The 27,590-nt window shown below is 37.4% G+C and overlaps 2 protein-coding genes across 14 annotated transcripts in view; one reads left to right on the top strand and one right to left on the bottom strand.

Annotated features, from left to right (window-relative positions):
• PIGB (phosphatidylinositol glycan anchor biosynthesis class B) lies at positions 33-26,796 on the top strand. Of its 3 annotated transcripts, none has more exons than XM_013992970.2 (12): positions 33-192; positions 2,023-2,158; positions 2,571-2,688; positions 6,783-6,887; positions 8,100-8,230; positions 11,460-11,600; positions 12,812-12,863; positions 14,227-14,438; positions 15,049-15,113; positions 22,259-22,472; positions 25,937-26,117; positions 26,425-26,796. In XM_013992970.2, the coding sequence occupies exons 1-12, from the start codon at positions 69-71 to the stop codon at positions 26,560-26,562; spliced, it is 1,617 nt and encodes a 538-aa protein (XP_013848424.1). In that variant the 5' UTR covers positions 33-68; the 3' UTR covers positions 26,563-26,796. The 3 variants fall into 3 exon arrangements, with proteins under 3 accessions (XP_013848424.1, XP_020950601.1, XP_013848425.1); XM_021094942.1 differs by having other exon boundaries at positions 55-192; positions 969-2,158; XM_013992971.2 differs by lacking the exon at positions 33-192 and adding an exon at positions 199-734.
• Positions 26,789-27,590, bottom strand: part of CCPG1 (cell cycle progression 1) — a 45,747-nt gene continuing 44,945 nt past the window's right edge. For 9 of the 11 annotated variants that reach the window (XM_021099736.1, XM_021099927.1, XM_021099788.1 and 6 more), the window contains 1 exon segment: positions 26,794-27,563. In XM_021099736.1, the coding sequence (XP_020955395.1) occupies positions 27,374-27,563 (190 nt within the window). In that variant the 3' untranslated portion in view covers positions 26,794-27,373. 11 annotated transcript variants of the gene reach the window in all.

The following is a 27,590-nucleotide window of genomic DNA, read 5'->3' as shown; positions in this document are numbered from 1 at the left end:
CTTAAGCCACCCACTGCCGGAGATCGCGACTGCGGGCGGTCCCCAGCGGACCTCTGAGCAGATGCAGGATGGAGCGAGAAGGCGGCCTCTTTTTCCGCGGTTTCCAGAACCGCTCCCACGGGAAGATAAAGCTTCGGAAAAGAAAGTCGACCTTGTACCTCAGCCCCCAGGAACGCACCGGGAGCTGCCGAGGTGAGTGAGGGGGTGTGGACGCCGAGAGGAGTAGCGGTGGCGGGAAATCGCAGACTCTGAGCAAGAAATCTCATTGCTCTCGAGGCAGGAGTCTCGAACCCAGACGCTTGCATGGCATTGCGTTCTGCATTATTTTATGCCATCCTCTCCGCAGCCGCGTGAAGTGAATATGCATGATGCGGCCATCGCCATTTCAAAGAAAAGGGGGGCACCAGGCCCAGAATTACCCAACGTTTTCGTAGTTAGGTGAGGCGGATTCCTGGAGTGGGATCAGGTCTGACCCCTGCCGCACTTCTTCCCACCCCCTACGCCTTCTCTTTGGCCCTGATGTAATGTTGACAGAAGAAAAATTACCCCAGCAAGTCCGATTTTGATCTGTCGGAGAGGGTGTTTAATGTAAAGAAGGACTCCTAATTCATTCAGAATTTATTGAGAGCCTGTTATGTGCCAAGCTCGGTAGAAGCGGTATGAAAAGAGAGCCTGGTTCAACCTCTGAAAACCTGAGACCCTGAAAGTGGAGAATCGCTTCGCTCAATGAAAAAGTGAGGAAGGGAGAGAGAATTGTGATGGGGGGCGGGGGGAGGAGAGGCAACTGGGCCGAAGCTCGCTCCTTTCGTTTCCCTAACACACCCTTTGTTAGAAAGCAACCGTGTCCTGTCAGGGTAGAGGGTAGTAACGACGGTAAGGAACCACCGGTACAGTTGAACTTGTAGGTATCCAAGGTCAGATATTCAAGGGTCAGTTCTGAGTATAGTTTCTTCTGCTTGAGTCTGCAGAGTAAGAGGAAGGAAGGAAAGAACAACAAGCTTTTTTGACAACAGACACAGTCCAATTGGGAAATTTGTTTCTGGAAGATGAAAGTTCAGAAGGGGCGTGTATGTGGTGTTGAGTGTACCAGTTGTCTGGGAAACATTTTAAAGGTGTTCCTGGGGAATAAGGAAGGAGAGTGGCGGGAACCCAGATTGAAAGCAGAGACTCCCAGTGGATCAGAGGCAGGTTGCAAACTCAAGTCTTCAGGAGGCCCAACAGGCAAGTAACTCAAAGCACTCTACATTTCAGGACCAGCCCATTGTTCCCAGTTGAGCTCTGTGTTGCCAGATCTTAAAGACAGGCTGCAATACTGATGTTAATTAAAAATCTGATCTTCAAAGTTTGGCAACTAAATTCACATTTTAGAAAAACTCTGTATTCAGTCCACAGGCTAAGAGCAGGGCTTTGGAGTCGGAACACAGATCTGATTTTGAATCGTGTTTAGTCATTTAAACCTTTTTGACCTGAGAAGGCAGTTTAATTTCTAAGCCTCAATTTTCTCATGTGTAAAAGAGGGCTAATGAAACCTACCCCATAGCATTATTCTGAGGATTAAATAATATAGTGCAAGTAAAGGAATGAACTCAGTGTTTAGCATTTTAAGTATCAGTAAGGCTATTTTTTAAATGTAGAGAGGACCTTTTCACATGCCAGTATATGCACGTATGCAAAGTGTTGCTTCTTTAATAAGTTGTTAACTTTTTTTCATGGGACACACATAGGATAACCTATAAAACAGCCTAAGATCTTAGTTAACCCAATCTCTTTATCTTAATATTCTCTATATTGTAAGTTGCAAGAAAGATCTGTTAAATGAAGGACTGGTAATCACCCAGGGGTGAGACTCTGGCCTTTGTCTGACTTTCCGCCCAGGTCTGCTCTAAGAGTAATGTGGAGGGGCTAGAGTTCATACCTGTGCCTTAACAGAGCTTGAGCAAGGAGCCAACCAGAGCAGCAGATTTTAGTTCCCCAGTGGAACTTGCCTTTGTGTGCTACAATTACCTGGCTTGTTTTTTTCAGATCTTCTTGGCGAAAACATTTATCTGGTCTTGTTTACCATAGCATTACGAATATGTAACTGCTTTTTAGTCCAGACAAGTTTTGTTCCAGATGAATACTGGCAATCTCTTGAAGTTGCACATCACATGGTTTTCAAATATCCTTTATAGTTTCTTTTTTGGACTAGAATGTATTTTCATCTTAGGATTTGTCAGTTCTCTTACATATTTTCAATCAACTTTCCATACTTTCTTCAAATAATTTTAACTTATAATTCTATATAAGTTAATATTTCTTCTGTACCTTTTGACATTAATGTACTTGACTCCACCTGTAAGCATGTATTTCCACAGTGCTCAGTGATGTGGAGGATATGGATGAAGTAAAGAACACATTCCTGCTTTGAAGAAAAAATGCTTTGGCCGACCGCATTTTTTAATTTCAAATATTCAGTGTGAAATGCTATGTTTTTAAGCTTCTTTGTCAAAAAATGAACTGTTTCGTATATGGAAATGAAAAGAGGTTTTTTTGTTTCAATGCTACTTAATATTAGTCCTTAACATTACTAATTATGGCTATTTGACCTGGGAATGGACAGAAAGATTGAGGGGTTACACTTACCCATTAATCTTTGCAAGCATTTACAAGATTCTGCATCTTTTGGGGAAAGATAGTGTTCAGTTGCTGGTAAGTTTAAATGAAAATAATAAAAATAGTTGCTAACAGATTTATTCCAATCCTTTTTTTTTTTAAAGGTGAATGTAAATTATTTAAATGATAATACTGGTATCATGAAGTTTGTTTTTAAGACTGCTGTTGCCAAACTCTGACCATATCTGGGAAGCCCAGGGTTCAGAGACATACGGTGATGTGTAACTGTTCAATATGTGCCTAAAACATAAGACTGGGCATGAAAGTGTTCTGTTGACCAATCCTGTTAAAATATACAGATTTTCAAAATGACTACATTATATATTATTTGTACTTTAGAAGTATATTTCCTTCATAAAAGAGTTATTTAAGAGCAGTGTTATATCTTGTTTTTAACTTGTGAGCATAAGACCATGTTATGTGAGCTTTTGAAGACTAGATACATACAAAACCCACTCAGGACTTAGTGTTGAAATGAAAACTTAGAGAAATTTGACAAAAATTTAATGATATGTACAGTCATTGTGCTATGTAGTAATTAGCCATCAATCTTAGGCAGGGTTGTAATACCTAGATCATGAATTCCTGCAGTCAACTGCCAGGAGAGGATACAAAAAAACTAATAGTGCCAAAGTTTTTCTAACCTCACTTTCAGGATTCTTAAAGCGGTCTTCAAGCTGGACTCAGAAGTTTGGCTTTCCCCATTTTCTGTTAGGGAAGTGGCCCAGAATTCCAAAGGCAGTCCAAATCCTTAGGGGTTTTTTTGAAACATGGAAAGACACTGAGGTTCTAAAAGGTTTTTGGTTTTTTTGTTTGTTTTGTGTTGTACTGTACGTTCCCCTTTGCAGTGATATTTGATTAACCTTTATTGAGAAACAAGGACCATGTCAGTGGAATTGATGCTTCATTTGGGACTATCTTAGGGAGATATTTAGAGCAGTAGCAGGGCTTCTCCCATTTAAACATGCATAAGTTAGCTGTGCATCCTCTTCTCTCAGTGCTACCCACTAGCTTCTAGGTCATGCAGGATTCATAAAGATTGGAAGCATAGGCAAATATATATAATCTCCCAGAAAGTAGCTTGTATTATGAATGAAGAAGTCTTTTAAGATTGAAAAACTTCTTATTCCTCTAAGAACGATCCACTCCACTGCCCTCAACCTGTAGCTGACCCACCTGGCTATTTTGTGATTTAAAGGAAACTTCTTATTCCCATCCTACCCACCCTACTAACCTCCCAAAAAACTATCCTAGCTAGAGCTAGAGCAAAGAGAGAACTATTAGGATGCTGTCAGTCATTCATTCATACTCTTATACTGATTATTTTAAATATAGATTTTATAGTTTTAGAACTAGAAGGGGTCAGAGAAGTGAAGAAAACAGACCAAAGTCACAGCATGTTAAAGGCTAAAACTAGATGCTAGTTCTACCTATTCACAGCCTAGTGCTCTTTCCAGATAACTTCTAGCTAAACTGCATAAAGTGTGTGCACAGATTTAGGGCTGGCTTAGAGGTCTGCTGTCCAATATGGTAGCCACTAGCCACCTGTGACTGGTCCAAATTGAGAAGTGCTATTAGTGTAAAACACATACCAGGTATCAAGAAACTAGTACAAAATAAGAATGTGAAATATTTCTATAACTTTTTATATTAATTAAATATTGAAATGATATTATTTTAGATATAATGAGCACTAAGATTCATTTTACCTGTTTGGGTTTTTTTTTTTAACTTTTTGACTACTATAAAATTTAAAATTAAATATGTGGCTCACATTGTATTTCTGCTGGACAGCGCTGGCTTAGAACATGTGAGAAGAAAGAGGGATAAGAAGGGAGACCTGTGGGGGTACCACAGTGGGGGCTTTGAACAGTCAGAAGACGGCACAAGGGCATTTGGTTCCTGGAGCTTAAGGGAGGAGTCGGGATCTTAAAGAACAGGAGTATAGACTGGTAAGCTGCCAACACAGGCCTCATCTCTAAGGTTTACCCCTGGCATGTTCCTCTCCTCTTTACCCTACTGGACTAAAATAGTTTTTATTTTCCAGAAGCCACATGCAACTGTTTAATTCTTGTCAGATCCTTCCTATAACTTGGAAAGTTATGGTATCTTAAAAGTCTGAGAGACTGCTAATTACTGGGAATTTACAATTCCACTTACTTTTTGCATTGAGCTAATAAAATCTACCTTCTTTTAAATTCAGGACTTCTACGTGACCCTTCAGAAAGTTTTATTTATTCAGGATAAACATCTCCAGTTCTAAACCTTATAATCAGATAATATCCACTAAACATATTGTAACTTATTAATGTCCATCTTAAAATGTAGGTTTTGAAATGGAACACAATATTGAAAGCTAGGGTAACTAACTCAGAATATAGTGGGACCATTAACTTCATAAATACTATATACTTCTTTCTGTACACAAGGATTCCTTTAGAAAGTGGCTACCTTGGAGTTCCCATCGTGGTGCAGTGGTTAATGAATCCGACTAGGAACCATGAGGTTGCAGGTTCGATCCTTGCCCTGGCTCAGTGGGTTAAGGATCCGGCATTGCCGTGAGCTGTGGTGTGGGTCGCAGACGCAGCTTGGATCCCATGTTGCTGTGGCTCTGGCGTAGGCTGGCAGTTCAGCTCCGATTAGACCCCTAGCCTGGGAACCTCCACATGCCTCAGGAGCGGCCCAAGAAATGGCAAAAAGCCAAAAAAAAAAAAAAAAAAAAGAAAAAAGAAAAAGAAAGAAAGTGGCTACCTTGCTCATACTAAGTTTGTAACCAAATTAACTTTTCACATAAAACTTTTCCCATGCCTGGGAAGTGAGGAGGAAGCTTACAGATTTTTAATGCAGGGTGAACAAGAGGTGTGTACATTGGTGCCTTTTACTGTATTTTACAGGGCACAGTTTAAGTGGAATTACGAAGTACAATGTATCTTTAACTAAAGTTTAAACATTTATTTATAGATTACTGATGAAGAGAAAGGACATAAAGCTAAAGTGTTAGAAGCCACTGACAACTGAAAGTAAAGCATCTCTAATTACAGGGTAAAATTAGTGAGTCTGATCCAACAAAAATACAGATTTACGTATAAAGTTTTAGAAACACATCTTTTGAAGAAGCTAAAATTAAGCTGCACTCTACCAGCAAGTGTTAATTTGTTAATGATAGTAATGACATGTTTTAAAAACTCAAAGAGGATTTCCCATCATGGCTCAGTGGAAACAAATCCAACTAGTATCCATGAGGATTCGGTTTGATCGCTGGCCTCACTCAGTGGGTCCATTGCTGTGAGCTGTGGTGTAGGTCACAGACATGGCTCGAGTCCCATGTTGCTGTGGCTGTGGTGTAAGCCCGCAGCTGCAGCTCTGATTCGACCCCATAGCCTGAGAACTTCCATATGCCATGGGTGCAGCCCTAAAAGCAAAAAACAAAACAGACACTCAAAGATACATTAGAATTACTAACTCTAAGTTATATTTATTCTTTAATTTCTTTTACTTTTATTCTTAAATGTCATCTGAATACCATGTTTTTGTAATTGTAGATTACTTGTGCCTAAAAAACTCACTCCTATTATTTCATTATCTATATTGCGGGATAGGGAAGCAATCTAACTTAGTAGTTAGGAGCTCTGGAGTCAGGCAGATTTGAGTCCTAGCCTCCACACTAACTAGCTTTCCGCCTTGGGTAAATTAACCTCTCTGTGCTTTGGTTTCCTCTATAAAGCAGTACCTGTCTCACAGGCCTGTTAGAAGGACTGAATGAACTGATCTAAGTGTTTGATTAAAAAATTACCTCCTGTTATGCTAATGAAAATAACTAAATGTGCTTCTAAAAGAGAACTTCATACAATGAAGTGGTTTTCGGGCTATTTAAAGTTAGTAGTGTTGTAATATAAATATATTACAGAGAGGGAAAATGAGAATGATAAAACTACCTTTTGGTATGTCCATGAAAATGAATGTAATTTTTCTGTAGAAAACCAGGTATTTTTGAAGAAGAATAGAATACATCTATTATTTTTTCTAAGAATGGTTTTCAACTGATAGTTGGATCAGCTTGTTGATTTCTTATGATTTTTCTGTGTGAACCAACATATATTTTTAATACTTTTTTTTTTAAACTAATGAAGATTTGGATTCCTAGACTTTCCCAAGCACTTCTGTCAGCTATAGCAGACTTGAGGCTTTACTCACTAATGAAGCAACTAGAAAATCAGCAAGTGGCAAGATGGGTGGTAAGTCCTAAATACTTTAGAAACTTATGTCAGTTACTTCATTCCTTTGAGCGTGAAGCACATGGAATGTCAACATGATTCCCAGAACAGTTTTCAGAACTTCATACAAATTTGTAGAATTACTTCCATAATAGAGAACAGTAAAATACCAGTGGCACATGCCATCTCTCTCCTTTGAGCCCTAGGCAGCAGAAGCTACTGATGCCCTCCAACCCTCTGAGAAGCTGAACCGTAGATCACAGCCTTGGAAAGCACTTTGACTCAAAACTAGCAGAGTCCTTGCCTCACTTTCCATAAAATTTGGTAGAAATAATTCTAAATCATTGCCTACCACACAAATCACCTCCTCCAGTTGCCTGAGACTTGAGCCTAAGAAATATCTTTTCACTAATGCACTCCTTCACTTTTGGCTAGAATGTTGGAAAGAGCTGGACTCTGTAAGTGAATGTGGTATAGAAGACTGTCTTTTGTCATTTGCCTTATTTCACCAAGGGGAGATAGATTCCTGATCTCCCACTTAAGTATTGAATGGATTGTCCCATTTAAACCATAACCTAAAGAGTTACTGAATTAAGTAAGCTTATATGATCCAGTTTAGAAATCTTAATACTTTTTAAAAATATTTCTATTGGCACATATATTTCGAATTACAAGTAACCAATTTACCATATTTTGAAATGTAATTTGTTAATTTATAAATACTAACAATTTATTAATTATTGAGGACATATTTCTGCAGGTAATAAATTGATTTGCAGTAAAAAGACGGATTGGTTTAGCAGTTGAGTCCTTGCTTAACTGGGTTAAGTCATTCTCTTTAATTTGTGCTTATAAGCACTGCTGAAGGCTGAACCGAAAATGGCAAAGGCATAATGCCTTTGAAATCCTTCCTCCAAAGTAGCAGCACTTGGATTTTCTAATTCTGGAAAAGCCCTTAACGCCACAAAAATTGAGAACATTTTTTAAAGCCTGTATTGGAAGAGACAGGAAACTAGTACCATGTGTTTTAACACTCCTGCACCAACTAAAAAGTTTCTTTTAAGGCATTTGTTTTGTAGACTTAAAACAATGTTTGGGCATGCCTACTTTTAACATAATTTACCTTTTGATGCAATTTTTGCAATATTTAGACTTGCTTGTTATTTTCCTTAGAAGATAATACTAAGCTTTTCCATTTCCCCACTCCATATGTTTGCTTATAATTGTTCTTAGTTTTTTTGCCAGTTATGCTCTTGGTTCACGTGGTATTGCTGTACCAGAACCCTTACAAACACCATGGAAACTGTTCTCACTATAATTGCTCTTTTCTACTATCCTTTGGAAGGGTCAAAGTCTATGAACAGGTGAGATATATTGCTTTTAATAATTAGGTACAAGACTCTAAAGCATGCTTTTGAAAAATCTTAAATTATCAATATATTGCAATGTCCAGTTGTCCCCCTACTGTTCATGAACGTTATTGGAACCACAAATTCTCAGTGGATATTTATCATAACAGGAAACAAATAAACTGGGTAATTAAGGAAGTTTTAATAAAAGGACTGTTTACAAAGGTGTCAACAATGTTTAGAAAAACTAATAAGGGGTACCATGGTACCCATGGGCTAGTCCTGGCTGGAAGTTTCTATTACCCTTTGGCTCCAGGGGGCAAAGACTGGAAACTGTTACTGGAATCCACAGAAACATAACTTTGAGAGGGGCCCCAATAGGAGAAAGCACGACCAGCCTTTAGCCACACCAAGAAGAGACCAGGGTGAATAAAACACCCTGACTCTTCTGCCCTCCAATTAACCAAAGCCAATTTGCAAGACTGATAAGAGTCCATACAGGTCACACTCCCTGCCCACTGAGCAGGTGAAGAGTGGAGAGCAGGTCTGGATGAGCAAATAGCAAATACATGGACCTAGTTTAGGTTTATATAATTCGGGGACCCAAATACCAAGCAAAGGGAATAACATGAGCAAAGGCACAGAGCTGTAAAAGGGCTTTATTGTATTCTGGGTAGGCTGTCCTGAGGAGCTGATGTGTGGCAGGATGCGTGGAGAAGAGAAGAAAGGGATGAAGCTGGAATGGAACCTTACCCTTCTTCAGACTTGGGACTTTATTCTGTAGTTAGTAGGGTACCACTAGAGGCTTCTGAAAAGCATGGCATAATTAATTCTGATATAGAAATAATTCTCTTGTAGTAGTAGTATTTAGGATATACTGAAAGGGAGAAAGCCAGAATATCTGGGAATCTAGTTAAGAAGCCAGTGTCTGTTCTTCCTTATATATAAAGATTGTTGGGAGGATCAAATCAAATAAGAGCATTTCTGCATTAGACTCTTGACTGCAGGAACGAGCAATACTTAAGTTACAGATAGATGAGGATACCTAAGCACTGATTTCTATAAAATGAGAATAATAAAACAGCTCTCGAGAATTAAATGAGGGAGTTTCCATCGAGGCTCAGTGATAATGAATCTGACTAGTATCCATGAGGATGCAGGCTCGATCCCTGACCTCACTCAGTGGGTCAGGGATCCAGCATTACTGTGAGCTGTGCTGTAGGCTGCAGACACGGTTTGGATTCTGCATTGCTGTGGCTGTGGTGGCATAGGCCAGCAGCTGCACTTCCAGTTCGACGCCCTAGCCTGGGAAGATCCATATGCTGCATGTGTGGCCCTAAAAGGCAAAAAAAAAAAAAAAAAGAATTAAATGACAGTCTATGGACAGTGTGTAGCACAAGGCCTGTTACAATGTAACTGTTCAGTCAATGTTGATGATGACAACAATGTTAAGTAAAGGAATATTTCTCGTCAATTAGAAAAAATAAAAGAAGACAGCGATTATGAAGATTCCAAACAAGTGACAGAGTTATTAGGAAAAGACTCAAGTGAGAGGACTTGATGTAAAATGATGGGAGTTGGGAATAGGAAGGAAACAAAGTGGATGTGTAGGATGAGAAGCTGCTATTTAAGGGGACTCCAAAATTTTAAGACTGCAAAACTGCGTGATGCTATTAACTTAAATACTAGACACCAACCAGGCTTGGGAGAAAGTTGTGGGGTGCATTTCACTTTGGACTTTGAATGCCAGTAAGAAATTTATGTAGAAATATTCAGGATGGATTAAGAAATCCAAGTCTGACAATTGGTGAGGTTAGGACTAGGTACATTAATGTGGGCATCCTCTAGGGAGTTTCACTATGGCAGAATTTGCAATTAGGCTGACTGAAAGTTTGACGAAGCCACAAATGTTTTATTTCACCTGCACAGTGTCATTTTGTTTTTGTTTTTGTTTTTTAAACTGCAGTCTTGAATAAACTACTTGGCAGAGTTTTTGTTGTTGTTGTTGCTTTGGCCACACCTATGGCATTCGGAAGTTCCTATGCCCGGTTTGCAAAGTTTTGAAATTGGGAGATCTTACATGAAATCTGGATTTCTGGTTTCTCCTGAAAAAAATGGAGAGCTTAGCAACATTTTGGACCAGGATTCCTTCATGACAGTATCAGAGCCTCCATGCAGCCTATATCATATGTTTTTGAAACTTATCTGGTCTCTGTAAGCATGCGAACTGAAATTCCTGTTCATACATTTTCACCAAGATTGGAAATTTCTTTGTAGTTACTTATTAGTAAACAGGTATATAATGGTACCATAAAGTTGTTTTATTTTGCCACATTATCTGTAGTCTTTGTGAGTAAATTACCAAGTACTTTTCTTAAGCCATTAGTTGAGAGAAGTCCTAATAGTAAAAATCTACATTCCTACCCATGATGATAAAGATTTAGATAGAAAGCTATTTTTTTTAATCAAGGGTGTATGTACATCTTTCAGTTGGACAAAATTACCAGCTACTTTCAAAACAAAATCACATTGTGCCAAAAGCCCATTATTGCCTAAATAATCCCAATGTTTCTTTAAAGGAACTTATTTTTTTCTTGAAGAATGGTACTGTGTGACTGCCTTTTATCTCTTTAGGAGAAACTTGATCTTTTTTTCCACAAGGAAAGCAACAGGCAGAGTTGTACAGTTAAAAGTTCATATACTTCTCAGTAAACAAGACCAACATTAAGACATAGAATAACCTACTTGAAAATACCAGAATTGGAATATTAAAGCTGGAAAAGACTTTAGATATTACGTCTTTATGGATGAGAAAAAAATAAGAGCCAGAAAGTTTAACTTCCCCCAGTTCACACAGCTATTTATACCAAAAGGAAAATGTTCATTAAAAAAAAAAAGTTATACCAGAGTTCCCGTCATGGTGCAGTGGTTAACGAATCCGACTAGGAACCATGAGGTTGCAGGTTCAATCCCTGGCCTTGTTCAGTGGGCCAAGGATCCGGCGTTGCCGCGAGCTGTGGTGTAGGTTGCAGACGTGGCTCAGATCCCGCGTTGCTGTGGCTGTGGCGTAGGCTGGTGGTGACAGCTCCGATTAGACCCCTAGCCTGGGAACCTCCGTGTGCCACGTGAGCGGCCCTAGAAAAGGCAAAAAGACAAAAAAAAAAAAAAGTTATATCAGTGTAAATAGATTAACTTCTAAACTCATTTCCTAGCTATCTTGACAACACATTTTCCCTGTTGATAGTGTCAAGTACTCATCCTTGGTGGCACTTGCCGTCATAATTCGTCCCACGGCTGTTATCCCCTGGATACCTTTGCTGTTCAGACATTTCTGGCAAGAACAGAAAAAACTTGATCTTATTCTACATAAGTTTTTACCTGTAGGGTAAGTATGGCTACAACTCATCTATTAATTTTAATAACCTATAAATTATAGATTATGAACAAGATTTTACATCCTTTAGTATCAGTGAGAATTATCAGACCAAGGAAACATACAGTATTTCCAATTTTCTATTTTCTATTTTGTGATTCTGATTAAGTATTTTAATTTATATAAGTGAGGATCCCTGCAATTTTTGTAAGTTAGAACTTTCCTAGGCTGTATTTCCTAAATATTTTTCAAATACATTTTAGAGATACTTGATTCCTTTATATCTGTTTAGGGCTTTATAATATATAATATGTATTCATATATTAATGATTTTCATAATTCTTGGATCAAGGCAATGTAGGTATTTTTACTTTGTGAAAGAGGAAACAAGAGGGCTTGGTGAAATTATAAAATGAGTTAATGTCACTGGGTTGATGCTGTGACTGAAATGGGATTTCTAACTACATTTTGAGCGCCTAGGATTAGACCTAGTGGAATATCCAAAATAGTTATTTATTGAAGGGATGAATGCATCTGACTCCTAAAGCAGTGATCTTTTTCAATATACCAGGATTCCTTTGTAGAGGTATTTTCTGGAGCTGTTAAAAAGGACAAAATCATATAGTGGCTAAGTTCCCAGTGTTGTAATTTCTCTAACATTGTTTTGAATGTAACACATGCATTCAGCAAATATTTAATCCTAGTATGTGCTAGGTGCTGTTCGAGATACTGGAGATACAGCAGTTTAACAAAACAAAATCCCTTCCTTCATGAAGTTTACACTCTAGTGGAGGGGGAGACAGCTAAAAACATGATTAACGTATATTTCTCAAGTGACAATAAGTGCCATAGGGAAGAATGACAAGAGCCTCCAAATGAAACCGTAGCCCCAGCCAACATCTTGACAAGTTATCAGCCAGAGACACTCAGCTAAGCTGCACCTGGATTCTTGACCCACAGAAACTGTGAGATAATAAATGTTCAGTTTTGAGTTGCCAAGTTTTGGGGCAAGTTTTGCAGCAGTAAATGATACAGTGTTTACCACTTTTTTAAAAGTTTGCTTAAATACAGCTTCTCTTAATGAAATATCTTTTAAAACATGTAAATTCATATTCAGTTGATGAAACTTTTACAGCATTTTAAAAGCGGCTTTTGATGTAAGGCACTTTGTACAACCATATGCCACTACTGGATTTTTCAATAAGTTCTGTTTTATTTTTCAGATTTGTCACTTTGAGTCTGTCTCTGATAATTGATCGTATTTTTTTTGGTCAAGTAAGTAAAAATATATTAAGCTATTTTTTTAAAGCTTATTTTAATGTAATTATTTATTACACTAAAAATTCAACTTTTTTTTTTTTAATTTTATGGCCACACCCACAGCATATGGAAATTCCTGGGCTTTGGACTGAATTCAAGCCACAACTGCTACCTACACTGTAGTTACAGCAACACCAGATCCTTTAACCCATTGCAGGGGTAGAATCCACACCTCCAGTGACCTGAGTTGCTAGAGTAGAGTAGAATTCTTAACCTGCCATAGCGGGAACTTCCAACCTCATGTTTAAATCCATGACTATTTGGGAACATGACTATTGTTCCCATATGACTATTTGGGAACATAGGCAAATCATTTTTTTAATGATACATATTAGGAAAAAAACTACTAGCATATGCCTTTGGTTCAACTTGCTATGCTTTCAGTGTAACAGAACTGTGTATTCTAATTGAAGTTTGAGTCCATTTTAAGGCATTTTTGTCAGGTTTGAACATTTTTGTCAAGGCTTGTAATAAAGATTAATTTTCTTTAATGATTTTAATTGACCCTAATTATTCAGAATTCAGATTAACTAGACTACTCTACTACTCTATTACTTCAAGTATCTGGCTTGGCATTTTAACCTTAAGATTTTTGGTGAATGGCCTCTGGTTGCTTTTAAGTTTACTGTTTTTAAAGACACTTATGGGCTCTGAAATCAGATGCCACCATCTGAAACCTAGTGCCCTCATGATTAGCTGTGTGACCTTGGACAAGTTGTGTATCTTCTTGGCAGTTTCCTTATACGGAAATAACTATGGTACCTGTCTCCTAAGTTTGGTGGATTAAATGAAATAATACATGTAAAATGCTTACAACATTGCTTGGCACAAATGAGCAGTTAACGTTAGCTGCTGTTGCTTTTATAGCACCTGTTTTGTGCTATAATTCATACTGCAGTGTTTTCAAAGCTTTATCTTAATAGGTAATATCTGATACCATAAGGTACTATAGTAAAATTTTTATTATTTTTTTATGTACTAAAATTTTTAATATGGGCACCAAACATATATTCATAAAAATTATTTTTAAGGATTCTCTTTTATCTAACTGTATGTACAACTTGCATTGTCAAAATAGGCAGTTTCTTGACTCAAAAAACTAGTGTTTTAGAAATTAACGAAGAACACATTAATACTTAGAACATAAAAATAAAAAATGATTTCATATGGTCGTTAATCAAAGTTATTCATGTAAACTATTATTTGGTCTTTAGACTTCACTTTGATTTAATGTCAAGATTCTGCCAAGTTCCTTAATGCCAAAGATTCACCCTTCGTACTAATACATTTCTGTTTCTCCCTCCTTCAATGATGCCAGTGGACTCTGGTTCAATATAATTTTCTGAAATTTAACGTGCTACAGAACTTGGGATCATTTTATGGTTCTCATCCATGGCACTGGTACTTCAGTCAAGGATTTCCAGCTGTCCTGGGTACTCACTTACCCTTCTTTATTCATGGCTGCTTTCTAACTCCAAAGAGGTACAGAATATTTTTGGTGACTGTGCTGTGGACACTGCTGGTTTATAGGTAAGATTTTATTTGTTCAAATAATTATTTCAGTTAATGTTACCACAAAATTAACTAAATTCTTCAAAAAGTAAATTGTTTATCTTTTGGAGATGCATTAAATCTTATGGCTTGTTGAGATTATGTAGCAGACAGAAAATGTAATTATTCCGGTGTTCAGATGGACTGAATACTTCTGATACATAAACTTATAGCTGGCTTAACAAAGATTACATTCAATTTTAAGAGGCTGAACAAATTATATTTGCTTTTGAAAAACAGAAACTGCCAAAACTTTATTGAGGGACCAGAGGGGTGTATTTAAACGAAATGTAGCAAAAAAAATGTATGCACCTTTATTCCAAATGAGTAATTTAACTTAGATGGATTGGTAATAGAAATCCCTTTTCTAGACAGTAATTGTACTTTAGAATTTTGCATTGACATCAAACGTTAGGATTATTTTTACCTTTACAACCAAAAAATAATGAGACTGATCCCTGAAGCATGAAATTCAGTCTCAGTAATTACAAAAACAGATGTTAATTATATTGATTTTAAAGACATTAACTTCTCAAACTAACATTTAATATGAGAAAATAATATTTTCTTTTAATATTCTTTATTATAGCATGTTGAGCCACAAAGAATTCAGGTTTATCTATCCGGTTTTACCATTTTGTATGGTGTTCTGTGGTAAGTTTTTTTGTATAGTAGAGAAAAAAAATCCATTATAAAGAAATAGTTGAAAGACAATCAATTCTTATTAAACTTGACTGCATCATTATCTTCTTGCAACTTAAATGTCCTTTTTCCTATAAAGTGAGATAAAGACCTAAGGATCCAGTGCCTATAGTAACTTTTGGTGGTGGTTTTTCTGGCTGTTAGAAATCTTTCGCCAAAAAGTAATATAGTGTGTCTGTTTTAGAAAAGTTAATTTAGGTTTATGTAAACTTAAACTACAAAGTTAAACTACAAAGTTCTTCATTCCACAAATTAAAAATGTGTGTTGAAACTAGTTTTTAATGCTTTTACACACATCTGTCCCTTCAAGACTCACTCTAATGCATGATTCACACCAATGATTTAAGTTTTGATTTTTTTCTCTATTTTTCCACTAGGTCTTTGAAGTAAATTTTTTCCATGTGACTTTTTAAAAGTCTTATGTTACTCAACTCCGGAAAATATGATTTTTTTTTATATTGGTTGGTTTGAAAAATGTATGAATTGAAACTTTATTACCTTCAAGTTTAATTCAGAATAAATGACAGCTTCCTTCAGATATTAGTCACTAAAAAAAAAAAAAAAAATTACTGGACTAAGGAGGGAAGAAATGAGTAATGAGTTGGGCCTGAGGGCTTGGAAAAACTAGGGAGTTAATGGTATCAAACTTTTTACAAAAAAAAAAACAAAAACAGAAAATCCCTTCCTAACAACACACTGAATTAATCAGCTTTCTTTGACCAGTGTAAACATTATCTACAAATCTCAGATGTAGGTACTATCTTCAGTTTACACACAGGTAGGTAGAATATACTTTGAAACATCTAAAGTATTGAAATCAAAGTTAATGTCATACATTGTCTTTATGATCCTATTTCACATACAAATGCAGGCACAAATAAAAATGTAAGCATCTAAGGGCTGTTTAACAAGTCTTAATAGTGGGCCCATTTAGCAGAGCAAATCTGCTCACAAATCACTATTCAAAAAATTGTTTTTCTTTTTTATAATCACTTAAGAGTTATAATTAAGTTTTCTTTCTGCCCAGGTGAGCACTGCCAGACTACTGGAGGACAGATACTTATTTGTGTGTACACGTTTTGTGTGGTTAGTTTAAGAACTTTGTTCCATTCCATTTTTATTTATTTTTTTGCCTTTTAGTGTCGCACCTGTGGCATATGGACGTTCCCAGGCTAGGGTTTGAATCATAGCTGCATTTGCTGGCCTATACCACAGCCACAGCAATTCAGGATCTGAGCTGCACCTGTGACCTACACCACAGCTCATAGCAAGGCCAGGGCTTGAACCCACATCCTCACAGATACTAGTCCGGTTGGTAACCCACTGAGCCACAACACGAACTCCGCGTTTCATTTTTATAATCTGGTTTTTCCAGCATTCTATTTCTCTGCTCTGTGTCTTTACAAAGAGTTTGTCTTTACAAAGTGTTTTAAGGACTGAGTTGCCTAACTCCTCGTTCCCATTCTGGAAGACTGAATCTTTAATCTTTTGGCACGATCCTAGTAACCTCTTCTTCCCAGTCTCAAAAGATTGAGATAAAATGCTGGTGAAGGTTGAAGAGATCCCCTTCCAAAGGACAAGAATCAGCCTTTCTTCATCCTGTATCTACTCAGAGAGATCCCTAAAGGAAAGAGACCTAAAAAAAGCCCTGATCCTCTCACAGGACGTGAGCTTTTCCTGAGTGTGCCAAATGATTCTGATTCCTTGTAGATTTTACTTCCACCAAGAGTTACAATTCTACTGTTAACAACTAGCAGTACAACCAATTAAGTATTGAGCTCCCCTAGACAAAAGTCTTTGGGTATTCATGAATGACTTAAGACAACAGTTCTCACTGGAGTCCTACAAGTTTTAAACGGGCCCTTCGGAGTCTTATGTAACTACCTGAGATCTTGAGTTATATTGTACCTCAAATCTCAGTTTTATTCTATTCTTTTGTGACATATTTTAACCTGATTTTATAAAAACATGACAATTCTGCTGGCAACTGCTGTGTAACAAGCCACTTCAAACCTAGTGTCTTAAGACTTCATGTACTATTACTTACAAAAACGTCCAGCTCAGCTGGGCAGTTCTCCATTGAGCTCACTTACGCAAATGTGATCAGCTACAGATGAGGTAGGCAGCTCTACTGAACTAATAAGCTGGGCTGTCACATTTGGGATTCAGCTGGCTATAGGCCAAGGTACCTCAGCTCTTCTATGTGCTCTCATTGTCCAGCAGGCTACCTGGGGCTGATCAAGCTTGGTGTAGGCAGAGCTCCAAGAGAGGGCAGCCCAAGAAAGGACAGGGGACAGTGTCATTTCTGCTACATTTTTTTTTGTCAAACCAAGTCATAAAGCCAGGCCAGACAAAGAAATGACAAACTTCAGGCTTGTGTTAAACACAGGAAGAAGAATGGATGCAGCCATTTTTTTCAGTCTACAGTAACTTCTCATACCTAATTTGAATTTCCCTTGGTCCTAACTAATATAAGACTTAATTGTAGAAAACATACCTTCCTTGATTGACTTTGATCCTCAGTGAACTGTATAACCTTGTGCCTCATTTTCCTTATGTGTAAAAGTAAAGTGGTATTGGTCTAACAACGCTGAAATTCTTAGATTGAACTTGTGTTATTTATGCTGTTTCCAGCACCTGCTGCCACATTCTGGGTTGGGTGTCTGCTTTAATCTGTTTTTACTATAATGGCCAATGCAGACTTACTTGTCCATGATTAACCAACTTTGTTTTTTCTATATGCTAATCTTTTTTTTTTTTTTTTGGTCTTTTGTCTTTTTAGGGCCATTCCCAGGCTAGGGGTCCAATTGGAGCTGTAGCTGATGGCCTATGTGGCCACAGCAACGCCGGATCCTTAACCCACTGAGCAAGGCCAGGGATCAAACCTGCATCCTCATGGATATTGGTCAGGTTCGTTAACCACTAAGCCACAATGGGAACTCCCATATGCTAATCTTTTAAGCAAAACCGCATATAAATTTTTTTTAAAAGTAGGTTAAGGAGTTTTTAAGAGCTCCTGCCCTCCCTCCCACCACTGTCCTCAAAGGCAATCATTTACACTCTTTTAGGTGGTCACTTTGTTTTTTATCTCCCTCTAAATAAAATGCTAATAATGTTCTTAAAGGTTACTGCTTTGGGCATTTTCTACTGACCTCTCACTATGAAAGATGAAAACATAGATTCCCTTATAAATGATTTCCAACATAAAATCATTCCTGACACCTCCCTCTATCTGTGCCCAGTACTCTTATTATGGTTCTTAGTAATCGAAAGTCTCTCTTCCCCAGGCCCACCTCTTGTTCATTTTCTCATTCTAGAATTAACCCCCCCCTTTTTATTTTCATAAAAACACTGAAATTTAAGTTGAAGTAACAACTTTCCCAAGGAGTATTTAAAAATGAACAGGTTAACTCAGAAATATCTCTGGTAAAACTTGGTAGAGATTTTTTCCTCAACACTGAGTCTTCTAATACTTCTTGCAAAAACCAGGATGTATCCCCTAAGCATTTGATGGGTTCGGTAATGTACAGTCCCTGACTTTCCCATACTCTTTCTAACGGTGAAACTTACCAGTCACTGCTGAAGAACCGTTTGCCAAACTAAACAGCCAAAACTTAAAAAAAATTATTGTCTATCAAGATAAATAATACAGGATCAGGAGATACGGCAAAGTGAAGAAGGAACCAACTCACTAAAGGCCTTCTTATATACTCATTTTTTAAGATTTTATGCTGGGAAGCAGTCAACTGGGACATAATAGATTCAGCATACTTTTTAAGGAATAATCTGATGAGAATGATTTAGTAAGAACCCAGTGAACTTTTTATTTTAAAAAGAATCATGGGAATTCCCATTGTGGCATATCGGAAACAAATCCAACTAGAATCCATGAGGATGCGGGTTTGATCCTTGGCCTTGCTCAATGGGTTCAGGATCTGGTGTTGCTGTAAGCTGTAGTGTAGGTCGAAGACACAGCTCAGATCTCGCGTTGTTGTGGCTGTGGCACAGGCTGGCAGCTGCAGCTCCAATTCAACCTCTAGCCTGGGAACTTCTTTATGCCGCGGGTTCGGCCCCAAAAAGCAAAAAAGAAGAATCGTGGTTAAAAAACAAACACCAACATTAGTATATTCCTGTAATCCTCTAGCCCCAGGCTCTAGAGATGGTAAATATCACTTTCCTATAAATACTTCCAGAAATTTTCTGTATATCTACTTTTAGCTATCTTCTTGTAGGCCCAGATAACAGGAGCAAATTAAATATTCTGAGATGTTTAGCACTGAGTTAGCAAGAGATACCATGTAAAAGGAAAGGGCCTGTATTCTGACAGGTGGTCATCAGGGTTCACAATGAATCATGAGAGAAAGATTTCTGTAAGTGGTTTATGGGACAGATAGAAAACTTGTGTTCCCAGAATTGTGAGTTATGTGGGGGACCAGAGGAATGTATTTCAAGTTACGTAACGCTCATGACTTACATTATTTACATGGTTGTGACTATCGCTTTCTGAAGCTAGCTCACCTTAGGGTAGATTCTTTCAGTGAGAACTGCATCTCCACATTTTTTGTGTATACAGTTAAAAGGACTTACTGAATGAAAGCTACTAGGATCCTGTTAATTATCTCTTTGAAATATTAAAGAAACCATTCTGCTTTCCTGTAAAGAAATCATAGATTCTTCGCTTCTCTTGTGGCTCAGTTTAGCACTGATGCTGTAATATATCTTTCCAGCTATTTAGCAATCCCAGTTTCTGAAATCTTTGGGGGAAACTTTCACTGTCAGATGGTTTGAAAACCCTCAGAGTCTTCAAATTCAAGCCTGCTCAACTATTCCTTCTCCCAGCATTTTAAATAGATTACTTCTCCAAATAACGTGGAGATTTAGTTCTCACTAAAAGGATCCATCCTAAAATGAGCTAGCTAGCTTCAGAAAGTGAAGATCAACATGAAGTTATGTAAGCATTACCTAACTTCAAAGACCCACTTTGGTACTTAAGAAGCCTGGGAATACAAGCATGTTTTCTTACAGCACCATACCCAGATTTTTACAACACTAACCGCCATGTGTTCCAATTTTATATCAGTCACCAATACTGTCATCTCCCTAATGCTGTAGTTTTCTGATAAAAATTTCAATGAACATCTAGTGAGTGAACAAATTGTTAATAAGTCAACCACTTTACAGATTCCTACATTATACTTATTTGAGTATTCCTGAGAGCAGCTTCTCTTTTAGAAGGCTTAGACTTTAATGTAGCTTTTTGTTAAATTTCCCACTGGTTTTAGTTTTTGGCTATCAACCCAAGGAAGCATTTTAAGTTGTACTTGCTGGTTTGCTATAGCCATCTGGAATTACAGACATGGGTATGTCAGAAGTATCAAAACTTCTGAAATTCTATTTCAGTTCTGATAAAAGCGAAGTTCTTCATTTTTATAAATTCAGATTTAAGTTTTAAATAGAGGCTTGGTTTTCTTGATCTGGCTACCTTTTTTTTTTTTTTAATCACACCACTTCTCAGAATGTTTAGTTAATCAGATGCTTTTCACGTAGTACTAGGTGAAATGGATGTATGATATTCCAACTACTGAATGAAATAATTTAAGTAGTATTTAAAATAATCATAGAGGATACTTCGATTAAAAATTAAAGTAAGTTAAATTTCTTAGAGGAATAAAATTGAGCATCCAGGATTCCTGCCCAGATTTGCCTTCAGCTTTCAAGCAGCAGGTATTAGATGTCTTAGAATAGATGAAATTATTTTCAGTCCATTTTATGGTATTCAAGCCTTTTAAAATAAATAAAAGACAATCTTTATATAAAGGCACCACAGCTAATTAAGAAACATTTAAGTATACAAGGAAAAGTATCTTCAGTCTTTCCAAAACTGAACGTTAATACTTTTTCTTCATTTGTAACAAGGATAAATTGGGTGTCTTCAGTTAGTGTCAAGTACTAGATGTGATTCAAGTGAGTCACAGGTCCTGATTTCTTTTGAAACAATCCTTCTAAGGCCAACTTTATACAGTTAAATGGGAACAGTTCAAAATAAATTTTATTCGTGTTTAATCATTTTTAGTGACTAAGCCAAACCAAGATAGCTCACAGCAACTAGATAATGGTCATGAAAAACAGTGCATTGAGCCCAGTGGGAATTAGTGCCTAAGTTTCAGGCAGGCCACAGCTTGAAGCCCCAAATTCCAAAAGATCATCTGTTCCCTGGAGACAGTGCATGTGGAACATGAACAAAATGTCAAGAAGTATACTAATAAGCTTATTCTTTTTCTGGTGGGGAAAGGCCTGTTCTTTTATAGTACTGTTAATAGATCCTAATGTGCTCATTATTAGTGGCTATTGCTGGAGAGTAGGACCATGTGATGGGGACAGGAACTTTTCCTTTTCATTTACCCTCCTGTTTGTTCTACTTGGTTTTTTGCCACATTACTTTTATAGATTAAAAAATAGTTTACCATCTCCAAATTGCCCAACACTATGGTGAAAGAAAAAAGAAAAAATCATAATTACTCTTCTAGGAGACTAACAGCACCACTCATAAGCTGACCACTGAAAATATCCCGGGAGCCCCAGTGGTGTATTTTTCTAAGAGGATATTCTGTTATACTTCCTCCAGAATTACTGAGACTTGTCTGTACCCAGTCCACTGCAAGTGGTTTGGGAGATTAAAGAGATAGGTAAATGGAATAAATACAAGTCCTATTTATTTAGCAACTGCTAGGTACCAGGACAGACACTGGATACACATTTCTTTCTAATACTTGAAAAAAGTACTGTTATCCCATTTGCAAATGGGGAAACTAATGCCAGAGCTACAATTCAGTCTAGATCTGTTGACTTCCTTGCCACATCTTTCTACTATACTTCAATTAGTTTTGCTAGCAAAAAGGTCAAGATGGAGATAATAGACAATGATAGTGAATGGTCAAGAAATTAAAAAGAGGACCTACTGCTTACTTCTTTATTTGTCCATGACAGCATTACAGCTTGTGCTACACTTCCATGAAAGATTAAATATATGTGCAGTTGACATTTGCTTAGCTATAAGATTGCCAGTGTATTAAAATTCAATGTCTGTCTTTACATAGGATACTCACTAAACAGCCTGAAGACATGGAAGAAAGCAGCTCTAAGTTTCCTGTTTTTATCAAATACACTTCTTGCCCTCTATACTGGTTTAGTTCATCAACGAGGTACTCTTGATGTCATGACTAATATTCAAGAACTCTGTTACAACAATCCAAATATATCTAAAGCTTCAGTATTTATGATGATGCCTTGCCACTCTACTCCTTATTATAGGTAAAAAAAAAGTTGTTCACTATATGCTATTATTATGAAAACTACTTTAAAACTCCTTTAGATTCCTAGATTTAAATTAACTGATCAAATGACTGTGTAAGAAACTGGAAACTCCTATTCATACTTATTCACAATGAATTTTAAAAGTCATTTGAACTGTGTCAATGAAAATCATACACCTTTTTTTATTTTTTATTTATTTACTTTTTTAAACACCTTTCCTTTTTTTTTTTTTTTTTTTTTTTTTTTTTGCTATTTCTTGGGCCGCTCCCGTGGCATATGGAGGTTCCCAGGCTAGGGGTTGAATCGGAGCTGTAACCACCGGCCTACGCCAGAGCCACAGCAACGCTGGATCCGAGCCACATCTGCAACCTACACCACAGCTCATGGCAACACCGGATCGTTAACCCACTGAGCAAGGGCAGGGACCGAACCCGCAACCTCATGGTTCCTAGTCGGATTCGTTAACCACTGTGCCATGACGGGAACTCCACCTTTTTTTTTTTTAGCTGCAGCCATGGCATGCTGAAGTTCTCAGGCCAGGACTGAACCCACACACCAAGCAGTGACAACACCAGATCTTTAACCACTAGGCCACCAAGGGACTCCCATATACCACTTTAATAATCTTTTCTCAAAACAAACAACTTACATTTAAATAATCTGACTTAAATGTAGTATAAAATAATGTATAGGTTATTTGATGGTATTCTTAGTAAAAAAAAAATTGTTATCATTGATTTTACTACAGATCTTGGTGATGCATCTTATATTTACATAATTTTGAATTAATCTCAAAACACTGGATCAAGTCCAGATTTACTGGTGTACTGTTGTCCTGGTCTTAAACCAGTCTTTTTAATCTGTACCAGCTGTCTTGTCTACAAAAATCAGGGAATTCCAGGAATTCCTGTCATGGCTCAGCAGAAAACGAATCTGACTAGCATCCATGAGGATGCAGGTTAGATCCCTAGCCTTGCTCAGTGGGTTGAGGATCCAGCATTGCTATGAGCTATGCTGTAGATTGCAGACGTGGCTTGGATCCTGCATTGCTCTGGTTGTGGTGTAGGCCAGTGGCTACAGCTCTAATTCAACCCCCAGCCTGGGAACCTTCATATGCCATAGGTGCAGTCGTAAAAAGACAAAAAAAAATAAATTATGGAATTCAATTAAATGATCTCCTAATGCTTGGATTAAGTGTATCTGGGAGATAACACTAAAACTGCTTTAATTATGTAGGACATTTAAAAAGACATCACTGACCCTATGCTTGTATTTCAGGAAGCTGTTATTACTTTACCAACAGCGCAATAATGATGAAAAGACAAAGTAAACAGCTTTCCTTTAGAAAATCCTGTACCTATTTAATCTGGCTTTAAACAATCTTAAGCTAATTTTCTTTTTCTTTTTTTTTTGTCTTTTTGCTATTTCTTGGGCCACTCCCTCAGCATATGGAGGTCCCAGGCTAGGGGTCGAATTGGAGCTGTAGCTGCCGGCTTATGCCAGAGCCACAGCAACACAGGATCCAAGCCGCGTCTGCAACCTACACCACAGCTCACGGTAACACCGGACCCTTAACCCACTGAGCAAGGCCAGGAATCAAACTCGAAACCTCATGGTTCCTAGTTGGATTCATTAACCACTGAGCCACGATGGGAATTCCGTGAAGCTAATTTTCCATGTTTATAATCAGTCAATTTAATATCAAAGTTGGTATCATTTTAAGGTAATTTAACACTTTTGGAATACCCTAATTAACTGAATCATTAATGTCAGTCATTAATATGCAGTTTGGAGAACTGGGATTGCCTAGCAAAAGCCACAGGTTACTGTGTGTAAAACCCCAGGTATTCCTTTAGCCTGAGGATCGTATACTATATAAAAAGAATAGAGCTCAGAGAAAGACATTCATTCTCCCTCCGTGTTCACAAAAGTGCTAACACCAAAGAGAAAAGGAATTCTAGGAGTACTCAGATGCTTCCCATACATGGTTGTAGTAGTTGATGCCTAAGGCTTTGTGCGGTTCACCTAGTTCTCATCTTAGATTTTTTCTGACATGCACAATGGAACACACACATACGTCTAATACCTACTTTGGAATATGAGGCTGGCAGTTTTTTCTCAGGTGTTTCTACTTTACCCTTGAATCAAGACCTTCATCTTCAAAATTGTAAAAGTCCTGAAGTATTAAGGTCGTGTGCAAATTCACTTTGTATGCATTTCTTAGATAAAAATAAACTTCTGAGACATATTTTATTTAATTTTTCCTAAAGCAAAACTATCCACATGGCTTTTTGTATAGTTCAAGTAATTGGCTTAAAGTTGTTATGTTTCATCAATCCATCATTTTTACACCCACTCTAGTCTTTCTATGCCACAATAAAACCATTATTTATTTGGATGTTAATCAGTGAACCTACATTGCTCAGTATTACTAAATCTTACTCATATAAACATTTAAGAACAACAGCAACAACCAAGGAAAAACTTGTCATAAAGATTCAGAGCAGAAAGGGGAAAATAGGGAGTTCCCGTCATGGCACAGTGGAAACAAATCCAACTAGCATCCATGAGGACACAGGTTCGATCCCTGGCCTTGCTCAGTGGCTTAAGGATCCGGTGTTGCCATGAGCTGTGGTGTATGTTGCAGATGTGGCTCGGATCTGGCGTTGCTGTGGTGTAGGCCAGCGGCTACAGCTCCGAATGGACCCCTAGCCTGGGAACCTCCTTATGCCACGGGTGAGGCTCTAAAAAGATTTTAAAAAGGGGAAAATAATGAAGAATCCTTTCTGGTTCATGGGTAGATGTCTACCTTACCAAGTATTACTGTCTTATTAACAAGTAACCTGGGAGTTCCCGTCGTGGCGCAGTGGTTAACGAATCTGACTAGGAACCATGAGGTTGCGGGTTCGGTCCCTGCCCTTGCTCAGTGGGTTAAGGATCCGGCGTTGCCGTGAGCTGTGGTGTAGGTTGCAGACGCGGCTCGGATCCCGCGTTGCTGTGGCTCTGGCGTAGGCCGGTGGCTACAGCTCCGATTCAACCCCTAGCCTGGGAACCTCCATATGCCACGGGAGCGGCCCAAGAAATAGCAACAACAACAACAACAACAACAAAAAATAAAAAACAAGTAACCTGCATGGTCCTAAAGGCACCATCCATCCTTAGAACAGCATCTAATAGTAGAAAATATTGAGTCCCACAAGCTGCCAACCTACTTCCCACTTCGAAATGGAATTTCACTTGTTAGTCTGGACTTGTAAGTTGTGTTACTGCACAGGTACATGGTGTGGGAATCATGTTCTTCACTTTTGAGAAAACTGCATTCCTCACCTTAACTGGAACCTGTTTTAGTTTCAGATTTCACATTTTGTTATGTCAACATGATTTAGCCTAAGAATAACTTGAAAACCTTCACAATTAGTTTAACCTCTTATAACTATAATGGTAAAACTTTCTTTCCATAGCCATGTCCACTACCCACTTCCAATGAGATTTCTCCAATGTCCCCCAGACCTGACTGGAAAAAGTGATTATCTTGTTGAAGCAGATATATTTTATCTAAATCCCTTAAAGTGGCTGTATAGAGAGTTTCACAATGATTCAACACTGCCTACTCACTTGATCATCTTCAATGTTTTGGAGAAGGTAAGAGAATGTGAAAAAAGTTACAGTATTTTTATCTCACCTCAAGTTTAACAAACACTTGGAAATTAGACAATATCACTTTTATATGGCTCCTTTCAACCTGTATCTTATAATTAATTCGTATTTTCCCTAGTCAAAATCAGCAGTCTATAACTACTGAGGAGTATATGTTACTTACCATGAGTTAATTCTTGTATTAAGAAATTGCATTGTTTTATTAAGAAAAAAAGCTGTATAATAGGTCATTCTTAAATCCTTGAAAGAGTACTCTGCATAATGTAGCCTTTATTTAAACATTTACTTCTAGGAAATAAGTCCTTTCCTAATTTCACACAACTACGAACGAACTGCTGTTTTCTTCCACACTCACTTTCCGGAGCATTGGACTGGAAATCACATATACGTCTACGAACGGAAGTTAAAAGGGAAACTCAACCAAAGATGAAATTCTGGACTGTGTTTAGATCTTTCTCAGAGAAATAAACACTGCTGAGCGGAAATATTCAGATGCTGCTTAACCATGCTAGTAAATACTGGGTAATATCCATGGAACTAGCGAAAAACCACTATAAACTGCTTTACCAAATATCACTACTGAGGAAATGTTTGAAAAAAATCACAAAATATAAAATCATATATTAATACAATGCTAGATATTTTAAATAAAGACCTTTAGTTTTCCTCATGGTGTAGTTTTATTGTTTCTTCCACAATATTCAGATGTTTAAGAAATTTCACAAGAGAACAAGTCAGCAAGCTCATAAGAAGGCAGCAAATTCTTCACAAGTCAACGGGCTCTTGAACCCACAAAAAGACAAGAAGTGAGTGTAAGATTATAAAATGTTAAAGATGAAATTCCATCACAATGTACTTTTTTCAAGCTCTACTGTAAATTTAACACAAATATCAGTGTTAATTACACTTTGTCATGTATGATTTGAGCTTGCTTTAAGCTCATACACTGAAAGGAAGTCTCATTTCATGCACAAAATTTGTTGCATGCTTGGCTTCCTTAATAAAACTACAGTTGAACATTTTCAGTGCCAGAAAAATTCAGCAAAGCTAAACTACAGGAAAATGCAAGTTAGTAAGCTTTTGCTTGATGCTTCTGAGTAATAATATAAAGTCATCAAACTGATACATAGAAATGATAAAAAGACATTGTTATTTTGATAATTTCATCTTAGTTTCAACACCAAACATAGAAAGCATCCAAGTTTCTGTTACAGTTTTCTAATTTAACTTAATTGTGATGGTCAATATTTAGGATCAAAAGGTAATTGCCCCAATTCTATTTCAAGGTTTGCCATATATCTTCCATTAGTGCGACCATATTTATGCCATTTACCTTCCCTTTTATAAGGTTGTGGCTGAGGATGCTTCTGCTCTTGTTTTCGATGCCTGGAGCTTTCAATATTTACCATACGTTGCTTTTTATCTGGTCGACTGAAAGCAGTAAACACATTTTTCATC

The sequence above is a fragment of the Sus scrofa genome, chromosome 1, assembly GCF_000003025.6.
Source record: "Sus scrofa isolate TJ Tabasco breed Duroc chromosome 1, Sscrofa11.1, whole genome shotgun sequence".
Classification (NCBI taxonomy): domain Eukaryota; kingdom Metazoa; phylum Chordata; class Mammalia; order Artiodactyla; family Suidae; genus Sus; species Sus scrofa.
The sequence above is the reverse complement of the archived record's forward strand: the minus strand, read 5'-3'. Positions and strand labels throughout refer to the sequence as shown.

Excerpts from the sequence above, each read along its gene's own strand:
- PIGB (XM_013992970.2), top strand. The coding sequence starts at position 69 with ATGGAGCGAGAAGGCGGCCTCTTTTTCCGCGGTTTCCAGAACCGCTCC. Across the intron at positions 14,439-15,048 it reads TGGACACTGCTGGTTTATAG|CATGTTGAGCCACAAAGAAT; the intron begins GTAAGATTTTAT and ends TCTTTATTATAG. Across the intron at positions 15,114-22,258 it reads ATTTTGTATGGTGTTCTGTG|GATACTCACTAAACAGCCTG; the intron begins GTAAGTTTTTTT and ends GTCTTTACATAG.